General features: G+C 41.2%; 1 protein-coding gene across 1 annotated transcript in view; it reads left to right on the forward strand.

Moving 5' to 3' along the window:
• Positions 1 to 24,771, forward strand: part of TTN (titin) — a 251,282-nt gene that overhangs the window by 224,779 nt on the left and 1,732 nt on the right. Inside the window, 27 exon segments of the mRNA XM_064166084.1 lie at positions 6 to 308; positions 448 to 753; positions 862 to 2,628; positions 2,720 to 3,016; positions 3,565 to 3,852; positions 3,945 to 4,244; positions 4,331 to 6,397; positions 6,487 to 6,789; positions 7,742 to 8,047; positions 8,147 to 8,437; positions 8,554 to 8,853; positions 9,003 to 9,308; positions 9,553 to 9,858; positions 9,951 to 10,232; positions 10,514 to 11,107; positions 11,209 to 11,496; positions 11,607 to 11,906; positions 13,446 to 13,748; positions 13,967 to 14,269; positions 14,371 to 14,955; positions 15,046 to 15,351; positions 15,443 to 15,742; positions 15,963 to 16,538; positions 16,621 to 16,926; positions 17,018 to 17,611; positions 17,736 to 23,680; positions 23,762 to 23,915. Of these exon segments, the coding sequence (XP_064022154.1) occupies positions 6 to 308; positions 448 to 753; positions 862 to 2,628; positions 2,720 to 3,016; positions 3,565 to 3,852; positions 3,945 to 4,244; positions 4,331 to 6,397; positions 6,487 to 6,789; positions 7,742 to 8,047; positions 8,147 to 8,437; positions 8,554 to 8,853; positions 9,003 to 9,308; positions 9,553 to 9,858; positions 9,951 to 10,232; positions 10,514 to 11,107; positions 11,209 to 11,496; positions 11,607 to 11,906; positions 13,446 to 13,748; positions 13,967 to 14,269; positions 14,371 to 14,955; positions 15,046 to 15,351; positions 15,443 to 15,742; positions 15,963 to 16,538; positions 16,621 to 16,926; positions 17,018 to 17,611; positions 17,736 to 23,680; positions 23,762 to 23,915 (17,976 nt within the window).

The following is a 24,771-nucleotide window of genomic DNA, read 5'->3' on the forward strand; positions in this document are numbered from 1 at the left end:
CTCAGTTACACCCGGACCACCTAGTGTACCAGAAGTCACAATGATAACTAAGAATTCTATGACTGTTGTCTGGAATAGGCCTACTGTTGATGGAGGAAGTGAAATATCAGGATATTTTCTTGAGAAGCGTGACAAGAAGAGTCTGAGTTGGTTCAAGGTCACTAAAGAAACTATTCGAGACACCAGACAGAAAGTAACAGGTCTGGTTGAAAACAGCGAGTACCATTTCAGAGTTTGTGCCGTCAATGCAGCTGGACAAGGTCCATTCTCTGAAGCTTCTGAATTCTACAAAGCTGTGGATCCTGTTGGTAAGATACAATGTGCAATCATTCTAACTGGTTAGAAATCAGTGAACAAGGAGCAATTAATATGGGGTTTACTCCTCTTAAGGATTAGTTTTAAATATAGCTTCTGAACTGTTTTTTCCCCCTAAACTGTCATTTACAGATAAGCCAGGCTCACCAACAAAGCTGAAAGTTGTGGACACAACCAAGACATCTGTCACCCTTGGCTGGATTAAACCTGCTTATGATGGAGGAAGTCCCATTACCAGCTATGTGGTGGAGAAAAGGGAAGGTGAAGAGCAAGAATGGACTGTAGTCAGTACTAAGGGAGAAGTGAGAACAACAGAATATGTTGTATCACACCTTCAGCCAAGCATTAATTACTATTTCCGTGTGTCTGCAATAAACTGTGCTGGACAAGGAGAGCCTATTGAGATGACAGAACCTGTTCAAGCTAAAGATATTCTTGGTACTGTAATTTTCAGTGATTTACTATTTTTCTGTTTTGGTCTATTTTCAAAGTTTTTCCTATTTTGCATTCCAAGTATGCATTATTATTTTTTATTTATTTCCACAGTGGCACCAGAGATTGATCTGGATGTTGCTCTCCGGACCTCTATTGTTGCTAAAGCTGGTGAAGATGTGGAAATAATGATTCCATTCAAAGGAAGACCTCCTCCAACAGTTACATGGAGAAAGGGTGACAAGAATCTTGGGAGCGATGAAAGATACATCATCCAGAACACAGAATCATCTACACTACTTACTATTCCTCAAGTGACCCGAAATGATACAGGAAAATATGTTCTTACCATTGAAAATGGAGTTGGAGAAGCAAAATCATCATTTGTGAACGTAAAAGTACTTGACACACCATCTGCATGCCAGAAGCTGCAGCTTAAGCATGTTTCTCGTGGCACAGTTACACTGGTGTGGGAACCACCTCTCATTAATGGTGGTTCTGAAATAACAAATTATGTTGTTGAAAAAAGAGATGCTACAAAGCGGGCCTGGTCGACTGTAACAACAAATTGTTCTCATACCACCTTTAAGCTAACTAACTTGTCAGAAAAGACTGCATTCTTCTTCCGTGTTCTTGCTGAAAATGAAATTGGACTAGGTGAACCTTGTGAGACATCTGAACCAGTGAAAGCTGCAGACGTACCTGGACCTGTGAAAGACCTGGCCATGAAAGATTCTACAAAGACTTCTGTTAAACTGCAGTGGAGCAAACCCGATTACGATGGTGGTAGCATTGTATCAGACTATGTTATTGAAAAGAAGTTGCAGGAAGAAAAAGAATGGACTTATGCAGGGACAAGCAAGAGCTGTGAATTTGAAGTTGAAAAACTTAAAGAACTTTCTGTCATGGAGTTCAGAGTCTTTGCTAAAAACGAAAAAGGCAAGAGTGACGGCGTTACCATTGGACCCATTACAGTGAAAGAACTTACAATAACACCTGAAGCTGATCTTTCTGATATTCCTGGAGGTCAAATTGCAGTAAGAATTGGACACAACCTGCACATTGAATTGCCCTATAAAGGTAAGCCTAAGCCATCAATGAGCTGGCTCAAGGACAACCTCCCTCTTAAAGAAACTGAACATCTTCGTTTCAAGAAAACTGAAAACAAGATAAGCTTAAGCATCAAGAATGTGAAAAAGGAGCATGGTGGCAAGTATACTTTAATTCTTGATAATGTAGTTTCCAGAAAATCATTCACAATCACTGTCATCACTCTTGGTCCTCCATCTAAGCCAAAAGGACCTTTAAAACTAGATGAAATCAAAGCAGATAGTGTAGTTCTGTCATGGGAAGCTCCTGAAGATGATGGGGGAGGAGAAATTACTGGCTACAGTGTTGAGAAGAGAGAAACTTCACAAATGAACTGGAAGCTGGTGTGTTCAAGTGCTGCAAGAACAACTTTCAAAGTACCAAACCTTGTGAAAGATACTGAATATCAGTTTAGAGTTCGTGCAGAAAACAGATATGGAGTGAGCCCGCCTCTTGTCTCAGCAGATGTTGTGGCAAAGCATCAGTTTAGACCACCAGGTGCCCCAGGCAAGCCTGTTGTGTACAACGTAACCGCTGATGGAATGACCATATCTTGGGATGCTCCTGTTTATGATGGTGGTTCAGAGATTACTGGATACCATGTTGAGAAGAAGGAAAGAAACAGTATTTTGTGGCAGAAGGTTAATGTTGCATTAATATCCAGCAGAGAATATAGGATTACTGGACTGCTTGAGGGCCTGGATTACCAGTTCCAAGTGTATGCTGAAAATGCTGCAGGTCTAAGCCGAGCTAGCGAGCCAAGCAAATATACTTTGGCAGTCTCTCCAGTGGGTGAGTGAATGATCAATCATTTGAGAAAATTCTCATCTTGTAGCCAATGCTGGGCAATAATAGAAATAATTTAAAATTATTTTCCTTTCAGACCCACCTGGTACTCCTGACTACATTGATGTCACCAGGGAAACAGTCACCCTTAAATGGAACCCTCCACTACGTGATGGAGGCAGTAAGATCGTGGCTTACAGCATTGAGAAGCGGCAAGGAAGTGCAGATCGTTGGCTCAGATGCAACTTTACTGATGTCAGTGAATGTCAGTATACTGTTACAGGACTCAGTCCAGGTGATCGATATGAGTTCAGAGTGCTTGCAAGAAATGCTGTTGGCACCATCAGCCCACCTTCACAGTCTTCAGGCTATATCATGACCAGAGATGAAAACAGTAAGAATAATTTCTTAATATGCCTATATTTGAGTACTGAGGTCAGCTAGAGCTTCTGGCTATACTGATGGGAAATGAGAGGCTAAAGGGGGAAGAATGTGTGATTGAGGTCCTCCCAGTCAACTCAGAACCTATTTCCATTTGTAGTCCAAGATGGAAGGGTTGAAATTAAAGACCCAAATCTGGCTTTTATCTGTAATGAGTTGCTGAAGGGCTTGGAAACTCCATATGTGGGTTGGATAAGCAGCAACAGCAGAGTTGGAAAGAAATTTTAAACTGTAATATTCTGATGCACTGAATAATTTAAACCATGGCATACCATGTAACAGAATATATTAACAGTGTTGTTCACCTACCGTTAACTGATGCATTGTGTAATTACAGGAAAAATATGTTTATGGTTCATATAATAACTGATTTTTAGTGAAGATCATTTTCACAGTGAAAGAACTGTATATATAACATTTTTAGAGTTAATACATTTAAGAGAGTAGCAAGAAAAATATTTATCTATATGGGAATTGAATTTTTTTTTTCCTTTTTTTCAGTTCCTCCAACAATTGAATTTGGCCCTGAGCACTTTGAAGGCCTTACTGTTAAAGCTGGAGAGAGCATTAGACTTAAAGCACTGATTAAAGGACGTCCAGTACCTAAAGTGACATGGTTTAAGGATGGTAAGGAGATTGAACAAACAATGAATATAGAAATAACTACAGCTATTGGATACAGTACAATCTTCATCAGAGATGCTACCCGGGATCATCGTGGAGTGTACACAGTAGAAGCCAAAAATGCATCAGGAACTAAACGAGAAGATATTACCTTCAGAGTACAAGGTACTGCTCTGAACACTTTCCACGTGTTCTTTTAAAACATTTTTTTATTCTAAGTACCAGCAAATTATAACTTGGAACTCTTAAAATTTCAGACACACCAGGAAAAGTTGGCGGACCAATACGATTCACAAACATTACCGGAGAAAAAGCCACATTATGGTGGGAGCCCCCAGCTAATGATGGTTGTGCTTCTATTTCCCATTACATAATTGAAAAACGTGAAACTAGCAGGATTGCTTGGGCATTAGCTGAAGACAAATGTGAAGCCTGCAGCTATACAGCACTCAAACTAATTAAGGGCAATGAATACCAGTTCCGTGTCTCCGCAGTGAACAAATTTGGAGTTGGCAGACCATTGGAGTCTGACCCAATTACTGCACAAATACCTTACAGTAAGTGTACAATTTATTCTGTAAAAAAAAAAAAAAAATGTGGAGTTATCATCTTGTGTTTCTAATTAGATTTTCCTGTGTTTTAGCTCTCCCTGATGCACCAGGAACTCCAGAACCTACCAATGTAACAGGAGACAGCATCACACTCACATGGGCAAGACCAAAATCAGATGGTGGAAGTGAGATAAATGAGTATATTCTTGAAAGGAGAGAAAAGAAGAGCATGCGCTGGGTTAAAGTATCCAGTAAGAGGCCTATTACTGAGAACAGATACAGAGTAACTGGCCTTATTGAAGGCAATGAGTATGAATTCCATGTCATGGCTGAAAATGCTGCAGGAACTGGGCCTCCAAGTGATGTTTCAAGGCTCATCAAATGTAGAGAACCTGTTAGCCCACCAAGTGCTCCTAATGTTGTAAAGGTAACAGATACATCGAAGACCAGTGTAAGCTTAGAGTGGACCAAGCCAGTTTTTGATGGAGGCATGGAAATAATTGGGTACATCATTGAAATGTGCAAAGCTGATCTTGAAGCATGGCAAAAAGTCAATGCAGAGACTGTTCTTGCTACTAAATATACCGTTGTTGACTTGGAGGCAGGAGAACACTATAAATTCAGAGTTAGTGCTGTGAATGGTGCTGGCAAAGGAGAAAGCTGTGAAGTTCCTGCTTCGGTCCAAACTGTGGACAGACTTTCTGCGCCTGAAATTGATATTGATGCAAACTTCAAACAGACACATATTGTAAGAGCTGGTGCAAGCATTCGTCTATTTATTGCTTTCTCTGGAAGACCTGCTCCTACTGCGGTGTGGTCTAAAGCAGATGCTAATCTTAGCTTGCGTGCTGATATTCAAACAACTGATTCGTTCAGCACATTGACTGTGGAGGAATGCAATAGAAATGATGCTGGGAAGTATGTTTTCACTGTGGAAAACAACAGCGGAAGTAAGTCTATCACATTTACTGTCAAGGTCTTGGACACTCCTGGTCCACCAGGTCCTATTACATTTAAAGATGTCACTCGAAAATCTATTACTTTAATGTGGGATGCTCCTGTTCTGGATGGAGGTTCACGTATCCATCACTACATTGTGGAAAAACGGGAAGCAAGCCGTCGTAGCTGGCAAGTGGTGAGTTCAAAATGCACACGACAAATTTTTAAGGTCACTGATCTGGCAGAAGGTGTGCCATACTACTACAGAGTGTCAGCAGAAAATGAGTATGGTGTAGGTGAACCCTGTGAATTAACAGAACCAGTTGTCGCCACAGAAGAGCCTGCTCCACCTAAGAGACTAGATATTGTTGATACAACTAAGTCTTCTGTAGTTTTAGCTTGGCTTAAACCTGATCATGATGGTGGTAGTCGTGTTACTGGATACCTTCTTGAAATGAAACAAAAAGGATCTGACTCCTGGATTGAAGCTGGACAAACTAAACAACTTACTTTCACTGTAGAAGGCCTTGTGGAGAATACTGAATATGAGTTCCGGGTCAAGGCAAAGAATGATGCTGGCTACAGTGAGCCAAGAGAAGCTTTCTCTTCTGTTATTATTAAGGAGCCACAGATTGAACCCACAGCAGATCTCAGCGAAATAAGCAGACAGCTCATAACATGCAAGACTGGAAGCACCTTTACTATCGATATACCAATCAGTGGGCGTCCAGCTCCAAAAGTGACATGGAAACTTGAGGAAATGAGGCTCAAGGAAACTGAGAGAGTGACCATCAAAACAACAAAAGAAAGAACCACATTGACTGTAAAGGACAGTATGAGAGGTGACTCTGGTAAATACTACCTCACACTTGAAAACACTGCTGGTGTGAAAACATTCACTGTCACGGTGGTAGTCATAGGAAGGCCAGGTCCTGTCGCTGGCCCAATTGAAATATCATCTGTCTCTGCTGAATCCTGTGTGTTAACCTGGAAAGAACCTGAAGATGATGGTGGCAGTGAAATTACAAACTACATTGTAGAAAAACGTGAGTCTGGCACAACAGCATGGCAGCTGGTAAATTCCAGTGTGAAACGCACACAGATCAAAGTTGGTCATCTCACAAAATACCAGGAGTACAGTTTCCGAGTCAGCTCAGAAAACAGATTTGGTGTAAGCAAGCCCCTTGAGTCAAAAACAGTAGTTGCTGAGCATCCATTTGGTAAGTGAAGTACTTTTCAAAATTTGTTCTTTTCCTCTGGCATAGGTATTTATAATAACTAGCATTTTCTTCCCGTTTTTTGTGTTTAGTCCCACCAAGCCCACCTTCAAGGCCAGAAGTCTATTCTGTGTCTGCAACTGCCATGGCCATTCGCTGGGAGGAACCCTATCATGATGGTGGCAGCAAAGTCATTGGATATTGGGTTGAAAAGAAGGAGCGCAACACCATCCTTTGGGTGAAGGAGAACAAAATGCCATGCTGTGAATGCAACTACAAAGTCACAGGACTGGTAGAAGGCCTAGAATATCAATTCAGAACCTATGCTCTGAATGCTGCAGGTGTTAGCAAAGCTAGTGAAGCTTCCAGACCTGTAGTGGCTCAAAATCCAGTTGGTAAGTACTACTTTTAGATTTATGCTGCAGTAAGTTTGCAGATGACACCAAGCTAGGAGCAGGTGTCAATCTGTTGGAGTGTAGGAGAGCCCTGCAGAGGGACCTTGACAGGCTGGCTGGGTGGGAAGAGGCCAGTGGGATGAGATTTAACAAGGCCATGTGCAGGGTTCTTCACTTTGGCCACAACAACCCCAAGCAGTGCTACAGGCTGGGGACAGAGTGGCTGGTGAACCGGCAGGTAGAAAGGGACCTGGGGGTATTGGTAGGTAGTAGCAGAAGATGAGCAGTGTGCCCAGGTCCTGGCCTGCATCAGGAACAGTGTGGCCAGTAGGACAAGGGAGGTTATTCTGCCCCTGTACTCAACACTGGTCAGGCCATACCTTGAGTACTGTGTCCATTTCTGAGCTCCTCAATTCAAGAGAGACGTTGAGATACTAGAACATGTCCAGAGAAGGGCAACAAAGCTGGTGAGAGGCCTGGAACACAGCCCTGTGAGGAGAGGCTGAGGGAGCTGGGGTTGTTTAGCCTGGAGAAGAGGAGGCTCAGGGATGACCTCATTGTTGTCTACAACTACCTGAAGGGAGGCAGTAGCTGGTTGGGAGTTGGTCTCTTCTCCCAGGCAACCAGCAACAGAACAAGGGGACACAGTCTCAAGTTGTGCCAGGAGAGATATAGACTGGTTATTAGGAGAAAGTCCTTGACAGAGAGAATGATTGGCATTGGAATGGGCTGCCCAGGGAGGTGGTGGAGTCACCATCCCTGGAGGTGTTCAAAAAAAGCCTGGATGAGGCACTTGGTGCCATGGACTAGTTGATTGGACAGCACTGGGTGCTAGGTTGGTCTTGATGATCTTGGAGGTCTCTTCCAACCTGGTTGATTCTACGATTCTATGATTCTATGATTTAAGCCAAAATGGAATTGCATGTCTCATTTTTCTGTTTTACTCCTTCAGATCCACCAGGAAGACCAGAAGTAACAGATGTCACCAGATCTACAGTGTCACTGCGCTGGTCACCACCTCTTTATGATGGTGGTAGCAAAATTATTGGATACATTATAGAGCGCAAACCATATAGTGAATCTGGTGATGGACGCTGGCTGAAATGCAACTACACCATTGTATCAGAAAACTCTTTTACTGTGACAGCTCTTGGTGAAGATGAAGCATATGAATTCCGTGTATTAGCAAAGAATGCTGCTGGAGTGATTAGCAAAGGATCTGAATCAACTGGTGCTGTCATTTGCAAAGATGAATACTGTAAGAAGCATTCACTTAGAACATTTGAAAACATAATGTTCTGATTTTAGTACTGCTGTGTAATCTAAGTTTGCTATCTTTTTTTTTCCCTTATGACAGCACCACCAAAGGCTGAACTTGATGCTAGACTCCAAGGAGAAGTCGTGACCATTAGGGCCGGATCAGATCTTGTTCTCAATGCAGCTGTTGGTGGAAAACCAGAACCAAAAGTCTTCTGGTCAAAAGGTGACAAGGAATTGGATCTATGTGAGAAAATATCTCTGCAGTACACCAGCAAACGAGCTATTGCAATTATCAAGTACTGTGACAGAAGTGATAGTGGAAAATACACTCTGACAGTTAAAAACGCCAGTGGGATGAAACAAATTTCTGTTCTTGTCAAAGTGCTTGGTATGTACCTCATGATTAATATTGACTCTTTACTAATAAATACACATTCTTTGAAATAAGAGTGAAATGCTTTTCCTTAGCTACTGATAACAATACTTATTTTCATCTCTACCCAGATTCACCAGGCCCATGCTCAGGCAAAATCTCAATTAGCAGAGTAACAGAAGAGAAATGTACTCTGGCATGGAACATTCCTGAGGAAGATGGAGGTGCACAAATTACTCACTATATCGTAGAAAGACGTGAAACGAGCAGACTTCACTGGGTTATTGTTGAGGCTGAATGTCAGACTTTATCATGTGTAGTAACAAAGCTTATTAAAAATAATGAATACATCTTCCGTGTGAGAGCAGTCAACAAATATGGACCAGGTGTTCCACTTGAAACAGAACCTGTGATTGCCAGGAATGCTTTCAGTGAGTCTTATTACCTTTCATTCTGCATCAGATTTTATGTATCATTTCTCACTGATAAACAATTTCTTAAACAATATTTTTTCTTTTCACCCCCTTTTTTTTTTTAAACAACCCAAAAACCCAACCCAAACAAACCAACAAACAAACAGCTATCCCAACACAGCCTGGTGCTCCTGAAGAAGTGAGTGTAGGCAAGGAACATGTCATTATTCAGTGGACACCACCAGAATCAGACGGTGGCAGTGAGATTAAAGACTACCTTGTGGACAAACGTGAAAGAAAAAGCCTGCGCTGGACACGAGTGAACAGAGATTACACCATTTATGATACCAGACTGAAAGTCACTGGTCTCATGGAAGGCAGCCAGTACCAGTTCCGTGTCACTGCAGTGAATGCTGCTGGGAACAGCGAGCCTAGTGAAGCTTCACAATACATGCTATGCAAAGAGCCATCATGTAAGTTACCACATTTTAAAACGTACTTCCATATTTCCTTAGAATAATGGATCAAAACCACACATTGACACTTCAACTAAGATACCCAAACCCACATGTGATCACACAGAACTAGCTAGTGTTGAAATAAAAGCAGTTAAGATTATTTTTAGATCTATTTCCTGACACTAGCTGTTTAGAAATTGTTTCTTACTGTGAAATGTTTCCTGCACCAATATGGAATGCATTTTCTTCTTTTTCAAAGATACTCCTGCATCACCTTCGGCTCCAAGAGTTGTGGATACTACAATGCACAGCATAAGTTTAGCATGGTCAAAGCCCACATACGATGGTGGTGCTGACATCTTAGGCTACGTTCTTGAAATGAAAGAAGAAGGTACTGAACAGTGGTATAGACCACATACAACTGCTACTCTGAGGAATACTGAGTTCACCGTGACTGGTCTTAAAACGAGCCAGAAATACCAATTCAGAGTTGCTGCTACCAATGTGAATGGAATGAGTGACTTCAGTGAAACATCAGCAGAAATAGAACCTGTGGAAAGAATAGGTAACTTGAAAACAATATGCATTTAAAGGAATGTTTTCCTTTAGAACTACTAAAAGATCAATTAATTCCCTGTTTCTTACACCCTTTAACAGAAATCCCTGAGCTTGAGCTTGCTGATGATCTGAAGAAAACAGTGACAGTCAGAGCTGGTGGTTCCCTACGCTTAATGGTCTCTGTATCTGGCAGACCCACTCCTGTAATCACATGGAGCAAGCAGGGTGTTGATCTTGTAAGCCGAGCTATTATCGACACTACAGACAGCTACACATTGCTCATTGTGGATAAAGTTAATCGGTATGATGCTGGAAAATACATCATTGAGGCTGAAAATCAATCAGGAAAAAAATCTGCAACTATTTCTGTAAAAGTGTATGGTAAGTCCTGCTACAATTGCATATAAGCAGTACATTATCCATAGCACACATTAGTCAGGAATAAGAAAGGCATTCAATTCCAAAGGAAGCCTGCAGTTTAAAGAAGATGAGGATGTTTGGGGAGTCAGAGAAACAATCTAATCCAAAAAAAAAAAGCATAATTTTTAAAGCTGTGCTAATTTACAAATCAAATCCCAGCACTGTTTTTTATGCAGCAACAGGCATTGACTGTAAAAGGAAACGACTCAAAAGGAAAATAAACTTTTTTTTTTCTGTTTTAGATACACCTGGTCCACCAGCTGCAGTGAGAATTAAGGAAGTATCAAGAGATTCTGTGACACTTACTTGGGATATTCCAACCATTGATGGTGGAGCTCCAGTCAACAATTATATAATTGAGAAACGTGAAGCTTCAATGAGAGCTTACAAGACTGTCACTACCAAATGCAGCAAAACATTTTATAGAGTAACTGGACTTCTAGAAGGAGCTTTATATTACTTTAGAGTACTACCAGAAAATATTTATGGCATTGGTGAAGCTTGTGAAACATCTGATGCAGTACTAGTATCTGATGTCCCCATGGTACCACAAAAGCTTGAAGTGATCGACACCACAAAATCCACTGTTACTCTTGCATGGGAAAAGCCACCACACGATGGTGGCAGCAGATTGACTGGCTATGTTATTGAGGCCAGCAAAGCTGGAACAGAAAGATGGTTGAAGGTAGTCACACTCAAGCCTACTGTCTATGAGCATACAATCATCTCTCTCAATGAAGGCGAACAGTACTTGTTCAGGGTCAGAGCACAGAATCAGAAGGGTGTGTCAGAGCCACGTGAGATTGTCACAGCAGTGACAGTACAAGATCAAAAAGGTAGGTGTCTGCTGTCGAAATTAACAGGGCGAATCTTACACCAAGTAAATGTGGTATTTATAAAACTGAGCTTTAAAATATATATTATTTGCTTTTCTTAGTTCTACCAAGAATTGACTTAGCTGGAATACCTCAGAAGACAATTCACGTACCTGCTGGCAAGCCCATTGAGTTAGCTATTCCAATTGAAGGACGACCACCTCCTGCTGCATCTTGGTTCTTTGCTGGTTCAAAACTAAAAGAATCAGAACGCATCAAAATAGAGACCACTGCCAAAATGGCTAAATTAACTGTGCGTGAGACCACCATACATGACACTGGAGAGTACACACTTGAACTGAAGAACACATCTGGGACAGTTACTGATACAGTAAAGATTATAATCCTTGGTAAGTAGTCATGAAAATAATTGTACATGTTCTTTCTCAGACTGAACTTCATTACATCACCCATCTGATTCCCTTTTGCCACTTTTTTTCTCTCTTTTTCGTTCTTCTAGATAAACCTGGACCACCCATTGGACCTATAAGAATTGATGAAGTTGATGCAAACTATGTATCCATCTCCTGGGACCCACCTGAGCTGGATGGTGGAGCTACACTTAGTGGCTACGTGGTAGAACAACGCGATGCTCATCGTCCTGGATGGCTGCCAGTTTCAGAGTCAGTAACCAGGACAATGTTCAAGTTCACCAGACTTGTGGAAGGTGCAGAATATGTGTTCCGTGTGGCTGCTACAAACCGCTTTGGGATTGGATCTTACCTGCAGTCTGAAATCATAGAATGCAAGAGCAGAATCCGTAAGTCTGAGTTTTTGCTTATTCTCTACCTTTAAAAATAAAATATGTCTATTTAAATGGGCTTGTCTTATCTACACAAAGGTAAGATTTTTCTAGACCACAGAATGCCAGGTTGAATGGGATCTCAGGAATTATCAGTTCCAACCTTTCTAGGTAATAGTATAGGCTAAACGAGATGGCCCAGCACTCTGTCAAGCTGAGTCTTAAAATTGGCCAGTGTAGGAGAATCCGCTACTTACTTTCCCTGGGAGATTATTTCAATGTCTAACTGTTCTCATTCTGAACATTTTTCTCCTGAAGTCCAAACAGAATCTTCCCAGGAGTAACTTGTACCTATTACCCTATTACCCTTTGTTTTTGATATGGGATTTGTCATAAAAAGGGAACCCCAGCATCTTGGTAGCCACACTTTATGTACTGGTACATAGTAATAAGGTCTCCTCTTAGCCTTCCTTTCTCAAGGCTGAAAAAGCCCATTTCTCTCAGCCTTTCCTATGGCAGATGTTCCAGTCCTCTGACCATTCGCATGGCCCTTCTCTGGATGCTTTCTGGCCTGTCCACATTTTTTAATTTTTTTTTTTTTTTTTATTTGTATAGTGGAGACCAAAACTGCACACCTCAAGGTGCGGCCTGGCAAACACTGAATAGAGTGGGAGAATGACTTCTCTGTTGGTGATGCCCTTTGCCCTTCTTGATGCAACCCAGCATCCTGTTGTCTTTTTTTGTCACTGCAGCACACTGTTTACTCATGTTGACCTTGTTCACAGAGACTCCCATGTCCCTTTCCACACGGCTGCTCTCCAGCCAGGTGGATCTCAGTCTGAGCTGCACTCCTGGGTTATGTATTCCCAGGTGCAAGACCCTACATTTGTCTCCATTGAACTTCGTAAGGTTCTTGCTAGCCCACTCTATCACCCTCTGGGTATGGCCTGTCAGCCAGTTCTCGTTCTCCACCACTTAACTAGGCTATAATTTGTAGTTTACCCAGAAGGTTGTGAGAGACTTACCAAAAGCCTTAGGGAAGTCCAGATAGATGACGGTCCACTACTCACCCTGCATCAACCAAGCAAGTTCCTTTGTTGTAGAAGGGAGCCAGGTTTGTCAAGCACAATTTGCCCCTGGTGAATCCATGTTAGCTTTTCTCAATTAGATGCTTCATTTTACTTGTGACAGTCCCCAGGAGAATGTTACTCCTTCCTTTTGCCAAATGTAATGTTAGATTAAGATGCACAGTAGCCGTGCTGTATCTCCAGAGAAAAATGCCATCCATATAGGTATTACAGACAGATCGCACAGAACTTGGATGGCAAACTTGGATTTTCTGCTCAGGTCTATCATTAGCCTGAAAAAAATTGCTTTACCCCATTAAAAAAACAAAAGTATTTTGCTGACCTCGTTTGTAAAGTACTTTGATATCTGCTGATAAAAAGAGATTGATAGGACATTGATATCACATTGTCACTCACAATACATTGCATATTACTAATGCGTAGAAGCATTTGATAGTTTCTCCATTAATTCTGTGTTATGATTTTACAGGCATTCCTGGCCCTCCTGGCACTCCAGAAGTGTTTGATATCTCTCGAGATGGCATGACACTAACTTGGTATCCTCCAGAAGATGATGGTGACTCACAGATTACTGGTTATATTGTGGAACGCAAAGAAGTTAGAGCAGATAGATGGATCCGTGTAAACAAAGTTCCAGTCACTATGACTCGTTACCGTTCCACTGGGTTGGTTGAAGGATTAGAATATGAACACCGAGTCACAGCAATCAATGCCAGAGGCACAGGGAAACCCAGCCGTCCTTCTAAGTCTGCTGTTGCCAGAGATCCAATTGGTAAGTAATCTCCTACATAAATTAAGCACATTATGACAGAAAAGAATGATACCAGTAAAACTATTTCATATTTCCCCTTGATTTTCATTCTGAGTTTTTCTATATCAATCCTATAGACTTAATACAGATCACATGTTGCAAGTTAGCATTTGTTATGTGTTTTAAATATTAATTAAAAACATATTCCAACCCTCCATATATATGATTTGTTCTTCCAGCTCCTCCAGGTAAACCTCAGAATCCGAGAGTCACTGATACTACAAGAACATCTGTCTCTCTGGCTTGGAGTCCACCAGAAGATGAAGGTGGTTCTAAAGTTACTGGCTACTTAATTGAAATGCAGAAGGTTGACCAATTTGAATGGACCAAATGCAATACCACACCAACCAAGATTCGTGAATACACTTTGACACATCTCCCCCAGGGTGCAGAGTACAGATTCCGTGTGCTAGCCTGTAATGCTGGTGGGCCAGGAGAACCTGCTGAAGTCCCAGGAACAGTTAAAATAACAGAAATGCTCGGTAAGATATTTGAAATCTTAATTCTCTTTGAAAACTGTCTAAAGCAGTTCCAATTTTGTCTGTAAAACAGACATAGCATGATGTGTTACTTTTGTTTACAGAGTATCCTGACTATGAACTTGACGAAAAATACCAGGAGGGTGTCATGGTGAGACAAGGTGGAGTTATCAGGCTTACAATACCCATCAAGGGTAAGCCAATCCCGATATGTAAGTGGACAAAAGAAGGACACGACATCAGCAAGAGGGCCATGATTGCAACTTCCGACACTCACACAGAACTTGTGATCAAAGATGCAGAAAGAGAAGATTCAGGAACCTATGATTTGGCACTTGAAAACAAGTGTGGCAAAAAAGCTGCATATATTAAAGTCAGAGTGATTGGCATTCCAAATCCACCAGAAGGGCCACTTGAGTACGATGACATACAAGCTCGTTCTATCAGAGTAAGCTGGAGACCTCCTACAGATGATGGTGGTGCGGATATCCTAGGTTATATTGTTGAGAGACGAGAAGTACCAAAGACTGCCTGGTACACCGTTGACTCTAGAGTGAAAGGGACATCACTAGTGGTGAAAGGGCTCAAAGAGAATGTGGAATATCACTTCCGTGTTTCTGCTGAAAATCATTTTGGTATTAGCAAGTCTCTCAAATCTGAAGAAGCAGCAGTACCAAAGACACCTCTAAGTAAGTCCCCTTTCAGATTTTTTTTTAGAAGTTTTTTTTAATTATGGTTCTACTATTCCTATTAATCTTTGTTATTACAATTATTATCAGATCCTCCAGAGCCTCCAAACAACCCACCTGAAGTGCTTGATGTTACAAAGACTTCAGTCAATTTGTCCTGGTCCAGACCTAAAGATGATGGTGGTTCTCGTGTAACTGGCTACTACATTGAACGTAAAGAGACATCTACAGAAAAATGGGTCCGGCACAATAAGACACAGATTACCACTACAATGTACACAGTCACAGGCCTTGTTCCAGATGCTGAATATCAATTCCGTATCATTGCTCAAAATGACATTGGTGAAAGTGAAGCAAGTCCTGCTTCTGAACCAGTTGTATGCAAGGATCCATTTGGTAAGAAAACGCTTCCATTAACCTATCTTCTGAAGCACAACTTGGTAAGTTTAGAGAGAAATTTATTTTCTGTATCTATTTTAATTCTCAGACAAACCAAGCCAACCTGGAGAAATTGAGATCACTTCTATATTTAAGGACAGCATTACATTAGAATGGGAACGACCTGAAAGCGACGGTGGCAAAGAAATCCTTGGTTATTGGGTTGAATATCGCCAGTCTGGAGAAAGCACCTGGAAAAAATGCAATAAAGAACGCATCAAGGACAGGCAGTTTACAGTAGGAGGTTTACTGGAGGCTACAGAGTATGAGTTCCGAGTTTTTGCAGAAAATCAGACTGGCCTCAGCAGACCACGAAGGACAGCTATGGCAGTGAAAACTAAACTCACCTGTAAGCAGAAATATATTGTCTTATTTGCTGTGTCGTAAACCACATTGCTGCACTTAACATGCTGCCTGTCTGTTTTTACACATTGCTTGCCAACATGACTGTCCTCAAGCACAGTCATTCAAGTATGAGAGGCACAAGTAGAAATGAGAAACAATTTTCAGTGATAGTAGAGGAAAATTTCATAATAATCCTCCTAACTTGTAAATTTTCTGTGTTGCAGCTGGAGAAGCACCTGCCATTAAAAAAGAAATGCAGGATGTTACAACTAAACTGGGTGAAGCAGCACAGCTGACATGCCAGATTGTTGGGAGACCTTTGCCTGATATTAAATGGTACCGCTTTGGCAAAGAATTGGTGCAAAGCCGAAAATACAAAATGTCATCTGATGGACGCAATCATACACTGACAGTAATAACAGATGAACAAGAAGATGAAGGTCTCTATACTTGCATGGCTACCAATGATGTTGGAGAAATTGAAACTAGTGGCAAGTTATTATTGCAGGCTCCTCCTCAGTTCCATCCTGGCTTCCCACTGAAAGAGAAATACTATGCAGGTGCAGGTGGCACCCTTCGCCTTCATGTTGTGTATATTGGCCGACCAGTGCCAGCAATAACTTGGTTCCATGGCAACAAACCTTTGAGAGGATCAGAAACGGTTACTATTGAGAACACAGAGCATTATACCCATCTGGCTATTAAGAATGTCCAGCACAAGACTCATGCTGGAAAGTACAAAGTGCAACTCAGTAACACATTTGGAACTGTTGACACTGTACTTAATGTGGAAATACAAGGTAATTATTTTCAGTATTTTTGTGAATATTCTCAGATAATAATTAGCAAAAGAACTAAAAATATCCTGTCTTCCCATTACAGATAAGCCAGACAAACCAGAAGGGCCAATTGTTATAGAGTCTATTCTAAAGAATTCTGTAGTGATAAGCTGGAAACCACCAGAGGATGACGGAGGTGCTATGATAACAAATTACATCATAGAGAAACGTGAAGCCAAGGAAGGGGCAGAATGGCAGCTTGTCTCTTCAAGCATTTCAGGCACAACCTGCAGAATTGCTAACCTAACTGAAAATGCAGGCTATTATTTCCGCGTTTCTGCTCAGAATATGTATGGCATTAGTGAAGCGCTGGAGGTATCATCGGTTGTTGTTATGAAGCCTCCATTTGGTAAGTAATCATCAAGATAACACTTTCTGTAGGCCCCTGTAATTAAAAACACCAGCTAATTTCAGTTTTTGAACTCTTTTATTCTTCACAGAAAAGCCAGGGCAACCTGGTCAGCCAGTAGCCAGTGCTGTCACAAAGGATTCTTGTGTTGTCTCGTGGAAGCCACCTGCAAGTGATGGTGGTGCAAAGATTAGAACTTATTATCTTGAGAAGCGTGAGAAAAAGCAAAACAAGTGGATTTCTGTAACAACAGATGAAATTCGTGAAACAGTCTATTCTGTGAAAGATCTTATTGAAGGTCTTGAATATGAGTTCCGCGTAAAATGTGAAAATCTTGGTGGTGAAAGTGAGTGGAGTGAGGTATCAGAACCAGTTGTTCCGAAGTCTGATGTACCAATTAAAGCTCCACATTTCAAGGAAGAACTTAGGAATCTAAATGTGAAGTTCCAAGCTAATGCCACATTTGTCTGCAAAGTCACTGGTCATCCTAAACCAATTGTCAAGTGGTACAGACAGGGTAAAGAAATCATGCCAGATGGTGAAAAGATCAAGATACAAGAATTCAAGGGTGGATATCACCAGCTGATCATCACAAATGTAACAGATGACGATGCTACTGTGTATCAAGTCAGAGCTACTAACCAAGGAGGATCTGTGTCTGGCACTGCTTCTTTGGATGTTGAAGGTAAATGAAGGGTCTTGTTTGTTAAGACAATTTCTTTTTAAGCTTTGAGTATCTAGACTGCTGGTACTCTTCTCATGTGCTTTTGCTCATGTGTTTTGTTCTTTTTTTCTTCTTTCTATTCCAGTTCCTGCAAAGATTCACTTGCCCAAAAACCTGGAAGGCATGGGAGCTGTTCATGCCCTCCGAGGGGAAGTAGTGAGCATCAAGATTCCATTCAGTGGCAAGCCTCACCCTGTGATCACATGGCAGAAGGGACAAGACCTCATCGATACTAATGGACACTACCAAGTCATCGTTACACGATCATTCACATCTCTCGTTTTCCCAAATGGCGTTGACAGACAAGATGCAGGGTTTTACATTGTTTGTGCCAAAAACAGGTTTGGAATCGATCAAAAAACAGTTGAATTAGATGTGGCTGACGTACCTGATCCACCAAGAGGTCTGAAGGTAACTGATATTTCAAGAGATTCAGTAAACTTAACCTGGAATGAACCAGCAACTGATGGTGGAAGCAGAATCACAAACTATATTGTTGAGAAACGTGCTACAACAGCAGAGAGATGGATTCGTGTTGCACAAGCTCGAGACACACGATACACAGTGGTGAACCTATTTGGCAAGACCACCTACCAGTTCCGTGTCATTGCAGAAAACAAGTTTGGCCAAAGCCAGCCTTCTGAACCTACTGATCCAATTATAACAAAGGAAGATAAGACCAGAGTAATGAATTACGATGAAGAAGTTGATGAGACCAGAGAAGTCACCACAGTTAAAGCAGGACATTATTCCACAAAAGAACTCTATGACAAATACATGATTGCAGAAGAGCTTGGACGTGGACAGTTTGGCATCACACACCGCTGCATTGAGGCAGTTTCAAAAAAGACCTACTTGGCCAAGTTTGTCAAAGTAAAGGGTGCTGACCAAGTTTTGGTAAAGAAAGAAATCTCCATTCTAAACATGACTAGGCATCGAAATATCCTGTACCTTCATGAATCATTTGAGAGCCTAGAAGAATTGGTCATGATCTTTGAATTCATTTCTGGAGTTGACATCTTTGAAAGAATCAGCACAGCTTCATTTCAACTTAATGAGAGAGAAATAGTAAATTATGTACGCCAGGTCTGTGATGCTCTAGAATTTTTACATCAGCAGAGCATTGGACACTTTGATATTAAACCAGACAATATTATTTACTTCACAAGAAGAAGCTCGGTAGTTAAAATTGTTGAATTTGGTCAAGCCAGAAAATTGAAGCCTGGAGACAGCTTTAGACTCCAGTTCACTTCTCCAGAATACTATGCACCTGAAGTACACCACCATGATTTAGTCAGCACAGCTACTGATATGTGGTCAGTTGGTGCTCTAACATACATACTTCTCAGTGGCATTAATCCTTTCATTGCTGAAACAAATCAACAAGTTATTGAAAATATTCTAAATGCTGAATATAATTTTGATGATGAAGCATTCAAAGATATAAGCATTGAGGCCATGGACTTCATTGACCGTCTACTAGTAAAGGAAAGAAAATCTCGGATGACGGCTACTGAAGCACTTAACCATGCATGGCTAAAACAGCCAACAGAAAAGACCAGCACTAAAGTCATCAAGACCTTGAAGCACAGGCGTTACTATCAAACTCTAGTAAAGAAGGAGTGGAACACTGTTGTGTCAGTAGCCCGCATTTCCTCTGGAGGTGCAATTAGGTCTCAGAAAGGCATAACAGTGGCTAAAGTTAAAGTTGCACCAGTAGACATTGGTCCCATTGCCGGGCAGATAAAGCATGCTGTTACAGAAGAAGGAGGGCATGCCAAATATGTATGTACCATTGAAAACTATGATCAGTCCACAGAAGTCACATGGTATTTTGGTATGAGGCAACTAGAAAACAATGAAAAATATGAAATCAAATACGAAGAAGGTGTGGCAACCATGTACGTCAAAGACGTTTCTAAATCTGACGATGGTACCTACAGATGCAAGGTAGTAAATGACTACGGTGAACACAGCTCTTATGCAGAACTTTTTGTTAAAGGTGTGAGAGAAATCTCTGAGCATTACAGATGCAGAACTGTCAGGAAAGTGAAACGACGGGTTGATACTATGAGACTACTAGAGCGTCCACCAGAATTTACTCTGCCTTTGTACAACCGCACTGCATATGTTGGAGAAAATGTTAGGTTTGGAGTAACTATAACAGTTCACCCAGAACCTCGCTTAACATGGTTCAAATCAGGCCAGAAAATCAAACCTGGTGATGATGATAAGAAGTATACTTTTGAATCAGACAAGGGTCTTTATCAACTAATCATCAACAATGTCACTGAAGAAGATGATGCTGAATACAGTATAGTGGCACGCAATAAATATGGTGAAGACAGTTGCAAAGCTAAGCTGACTGTGATTCCACATCCACCTCCAGCAGATGCCACGCTAAGGCCAATGTTTAAAAGACTCCTGGCAAATGCTGAATGTCAAGAAGGCCAAAGCGTCAGTTTTGAGATCAGAGTATCTGGTGTACCAAAACCAACATTGGAATGGGAGAAAGATGGTCATCCTCTATCCTTTGGTCCTAATTTTGATATAATTCATGAAGGTTTAGATTATTATGCTCTGCATATCAGAGATACCTTACCAGAAGACAGTGGCTATTACAGAGTTACTGCTACAAACAGTGCTGGCTCTACAAGCTGTCAAGCTTATCTGAAAGTTGAACGCTTAAAATATGTCAAGCGTGAGTACAAGACTGAAGAAGAGCGGGAGAAACATGTACAGAGGCAAATTGACAAAACCTTACGAATGGCAGAAATTCTTTCTGGAGTTGAAGCTGTTCCACTGACACAAACTGCACAAGAGGCTCTCAGAGAAGCTGCAATCTTATATAAACCAGCTGTTAGCACTAAGACTGTCAAAGGTGAATATGAAATTAAGAAAGAAGAAAAGAAGGAAGAAAGGCGACTCCGTATGCCATACGAGGTCCCAGAGCCTCGCAAACATGTGCGCGCTACTCTTGAAGAAGATCAGAACATTAAACACTTTGTGCCTCTGTCAGACATGAAGTGGTATAAGAGGCTCCGAGACCAGTATGAAATGCCAGGGAAACTTGAGAAAACTGTTCAGAAGCGCCAGAAACGCATACGTCTTTCCAGGTGGGAGCAATTCTACGTAATGCCACTGCCACGCATTTCTGATCAGTATAAGCCTAAATGGCGCATACCAAAGCTAACACAAGACGATCTTGAAACTGTGAGACCAGCACGTCGGCGTTCCCCATCTCCAGACTATGACTACCATTATAGACCAAGAAGACGTTCTCTTGGTGACTTGTCTGATGAGGAATTACTCCTGCCAATTGATGATTATTTAGCCATGAAGAGAACTGAAGAGGAAAGACTGCGTCTTGAAGAAGAGCTGGAGTTAGGCTTTTCTGCTTCCCCACCAAGCAGAAGCCCTCCACAGTTTGAACTGTCTGCCCTTCGGTATTCTTCTGCAGGAGCACAGGTCAGTTCAGAGGAAGAGAGAAAAAGAGAGCTGAGGTATTCAAGCTATCACATCCCAACTAAAGCTGAGACCAGTGCAAGCTATGCAGAGCTCCGTCAACGCCATGACAGGGCTGCCTATAGACCACCTAAACAAAAGGAAAGAATAATGGCTGAGAGAGAGGATGAAGAATTGCTCCGTCCTGTTGGCACTGCTCAACGACTCTCTGAATATAGGAGCGAGCTTGAATATATGGCAGAGGAAGAAAAGAGAAGACTCAGGAGAAGACGGGAAAGAGAAATAACTGAGATTACTTCAGAAGAAGAAGAAATAGAAATGGTGCAACATACTCACAGGGAATTTTCACCTCCCTCTAGATTACTAAGGAGAAGAAGATCTCTTTCTCCAACTTACATTGAGTTGATGCGTCCTGTATCTGAATTAATTCGTACTCGCTCACGACCTCCTGAAGAAATTGAGAGAAGATCCCCAACACCAGAGAGAACTCGACCACGCTCACCCAGCCCAGTTTCTAGTGAAAGGTCGCTCTCTCGATTTGAGAGGATGGCAAGGTTTGATATATTTTCTAGATACGAGTCCATGAAATCTGCTTTGAAAACTCAAAAAACTATGGAAAGGAAATACGAAGTTCTGACTCAGCAGCCTTTCACCCTTGACCACGCTCCTCGCATTACTCTCAGAATGCGCTCACACCGGGTACCATGTGGCCATAATACCAGGTTTATTCTAAATGTCCAGTCAAAACCAACCGCTGAAGTGAAGTGGTACCACAATGGTATTGAGCTCCAGGAGAGCAGCAAGATACACTTTACTAATACCAGTGGTGTATTAACTTTGGAGATTCTTGACTGCCACATTGATGACAGTGGAACATATCGGGCTGTATGCACAAACTACAAAGGGGAATGCTCTGATTATGCAACATTAGATGTCACTGGAGGAGACTACACTACATACTCTTCCCAGCGAAGAGATGAAGAAGTACCAAGGTCAATTTTACCTGATTTGACAAAAACAGAGGCATATGCAGTCTCCTCATTTAAGAAAGCATCTGCTACAGAAGCAAGTTCCTCCATAAGAGAAGTCAAATCAGAAATGTCAGCAACAAGAGAATCACTTTTATCATATGAACACTATGCTTCTTCTGAAGAAAAAATCACTGCAGCTGAAGCAAAATCATCAGAAGAAAGGACTGTGCACAAGGCATTTAAAAGCACTCTGCCAGCAACAATCCTAACAAAGCCACGGTCAGTCACAGTTTCTGAAGGAGAGACGGCAAGATTTTCCTGTGATGTTGATGGTGAACCAGCACCAGTAATAACATGGTTCCATGCAGGTCAACCCATTGTTTCTTCCAGGCGCTTCCAAGTAATACGAACACAGTACAAGTCGACCTTTGAAATTTCGCCAGTCCAGATGTCAGACGAAGGAAGTTACACTGTTGTGGTGGAAAACTCTGAAGGAAGACAGGAAGCACATTTTACTTTGACCATTCAAAACCCAAAAATTCCTGAAAAAACAATTACATCACCTCCAAGAATCAAATCTCCTGAGCCTCGAGTGAAGTCTCCAGAACCAGTTAAGTCACCTAAACGAGTAAAATCTCCTGAACCCATCGGCAGCTCCCTAAAAGCAAAGTCATCACCTGGAGACAAAACAGTACCAGCAGAGAAGCTGCAATTACCAACTGCTTCTCCACCAAAAATAAAAGAGCATCTGAAAGCAGAAACTATTGGAGATACAGTAAAGCTATCATGCGCAGTTGAAAGCAGTGTTTTAAGCATTAGAGAAGTTGCTTGGTATAAGGATGGCAAAAAATTGAAAGAAGACCATCGCTTCAAGTTTCATTATGCAGCAGATGGAACCTATGAGCTCAAAATCCATGAACTCACAGAATCTGATAAAGGAGAATACACCTGTGAAATTATTGGGGAAGGAGGTGTTTCAAAAACTAACTTTGAGTTTACTGGCCAAATATTTAAAAACATCCATTCCCAAGTGAAAACAGTATCTGAAATTCATAAATCAGCTCAGAAAGAAGATGAGGTGCTTAAAGTATCTACCCAGAAGAAATCAGCAGTAGCAACTGAAGAAAAAGCAGCAGTTCAAGAAGTCATCAAAAAGTCAGTTGTTACTGAAGATATCAAACACTTGAAAGCAGAAATTAAAGCTTCTTCAACTAAAATGACAGTGTCTGAAGGGCAGAAAGTGACATTGAAAGCAAATATTCCCGGTGCCTTTGAAGTAAAATGGGTGATGAATGGAATGGAACTGAGAAATTCAGATGATTACAGATACGGTGTCTCTGGAAGTGATCACACCCTTACCATCAAGAAGGCTAGCCATAAAGATGAAGGTATACTCACCTGTGAGGGTACAACTGATGAAGGCATTGTTAAATGCCAGTACGTGTTGACCTTTTCGAAAGAACACTCCAAAGAACCAGCATTTATAATGCAGCCTAAGTCTCAAAATGTCAATGAAGGACAAGATGTATTGCTCACTTGTGAAGTTTCTGGGGATCCTTCTCCTGAAATTGAGTGGTTTAAGAATAATCAACCTGTAAGTATTTACATATTTACTTGGAAAATGAGGATTATTTTTTAAAAATCAATGTTAACAAAACCATTTTTCCCTCCTCAGATTGCTGTTTCATCACACATCAGAGTAACACGCTTTAAAAACATTTATTCTCTTGAGATTCAAAATGCAGCAGTGAGCGACACTGGAAAATACACAGTCAAAGCAAAAAATTACCATGGACAGTGCTCTGCAACAGCATCTTTGACTGTACTCCGTAAGTTTGTTCTCTGGGTTTGGTGTTCAGACTAACTACAACTTTTTGCTGTAGCATGTCCACTAAAACGACTTAGGATGAAAGCCCCTGGTAATGTTCCTATTTCTTTCATATGTTATATAAAGAGAATGAAAACGGCATTACAAATCTTCCTAACACTCACTGAGGAGATTTATTACACCAATAGCTGCATGTTAACAGAAAGCCATGAGCATTCCTGACGGGATGACTGTATTGAAGACCTTGGTGCTGGCAATGAAATTATTCTTCTCTCATTTACTAACAGAATCTGTTCCAATAAAACAAAGTCATTCCAGAGTTTAAAAAAAAATAAAAGATGGTAACTTAGCTGTAACTGAACTGGGTTTATGATTTTGGCTGCACCATATCCTAGTTCCTAGCATCAAGGGGTTGCTATGATTTGCATGCGTGACTGTGCCTGTGTTTAAAGGAAAGCTGCAGTGATTGAGTTGTCTGTTGCCTTTCAGTTACGGCACGATGCAGTGAAATGCAGACTCTCCTATGCTGTGCTTGCAAGAATTTGAAAATGCTTCCCAGCTTCTACAAAATTTAACTGAATTTCTCAGTGCCTAATTCTAGTAATCTAATAGGAAACAGTGTGTGATGACCCATTTCTTCCTTCTTAAGTGTCTCCTTCAAGCTCATACATACTAGTAACAGTTTCATTTCCTACTTGTTTCATTTATAAATTACTGTTTGTGATTTGGGCATCTTGAGACAAATGACTGTAATTAATTTCATACTCCACTGCAGATTTTTATTGAAAGCAAACTATGCTGTCTCTTCATTTCTGTATAATTAACCACAGAGAACTGCATGACTTGTTTGTTAATGT

Source organism: Pogoniulus pusillus, chromosome 2 (assembly GCF_015220805.1).
Source record: "Pogoniulus pusillus isolate bPogPus1 chromosome 2, bPogPus1.pri, whole genome shotgun sequence".
NCBI lineage: Eukaryota > Metazoa > Chordata > Aves > Piciformes > Lybiidae > Pogoniulus > Pogoniulus pusillus.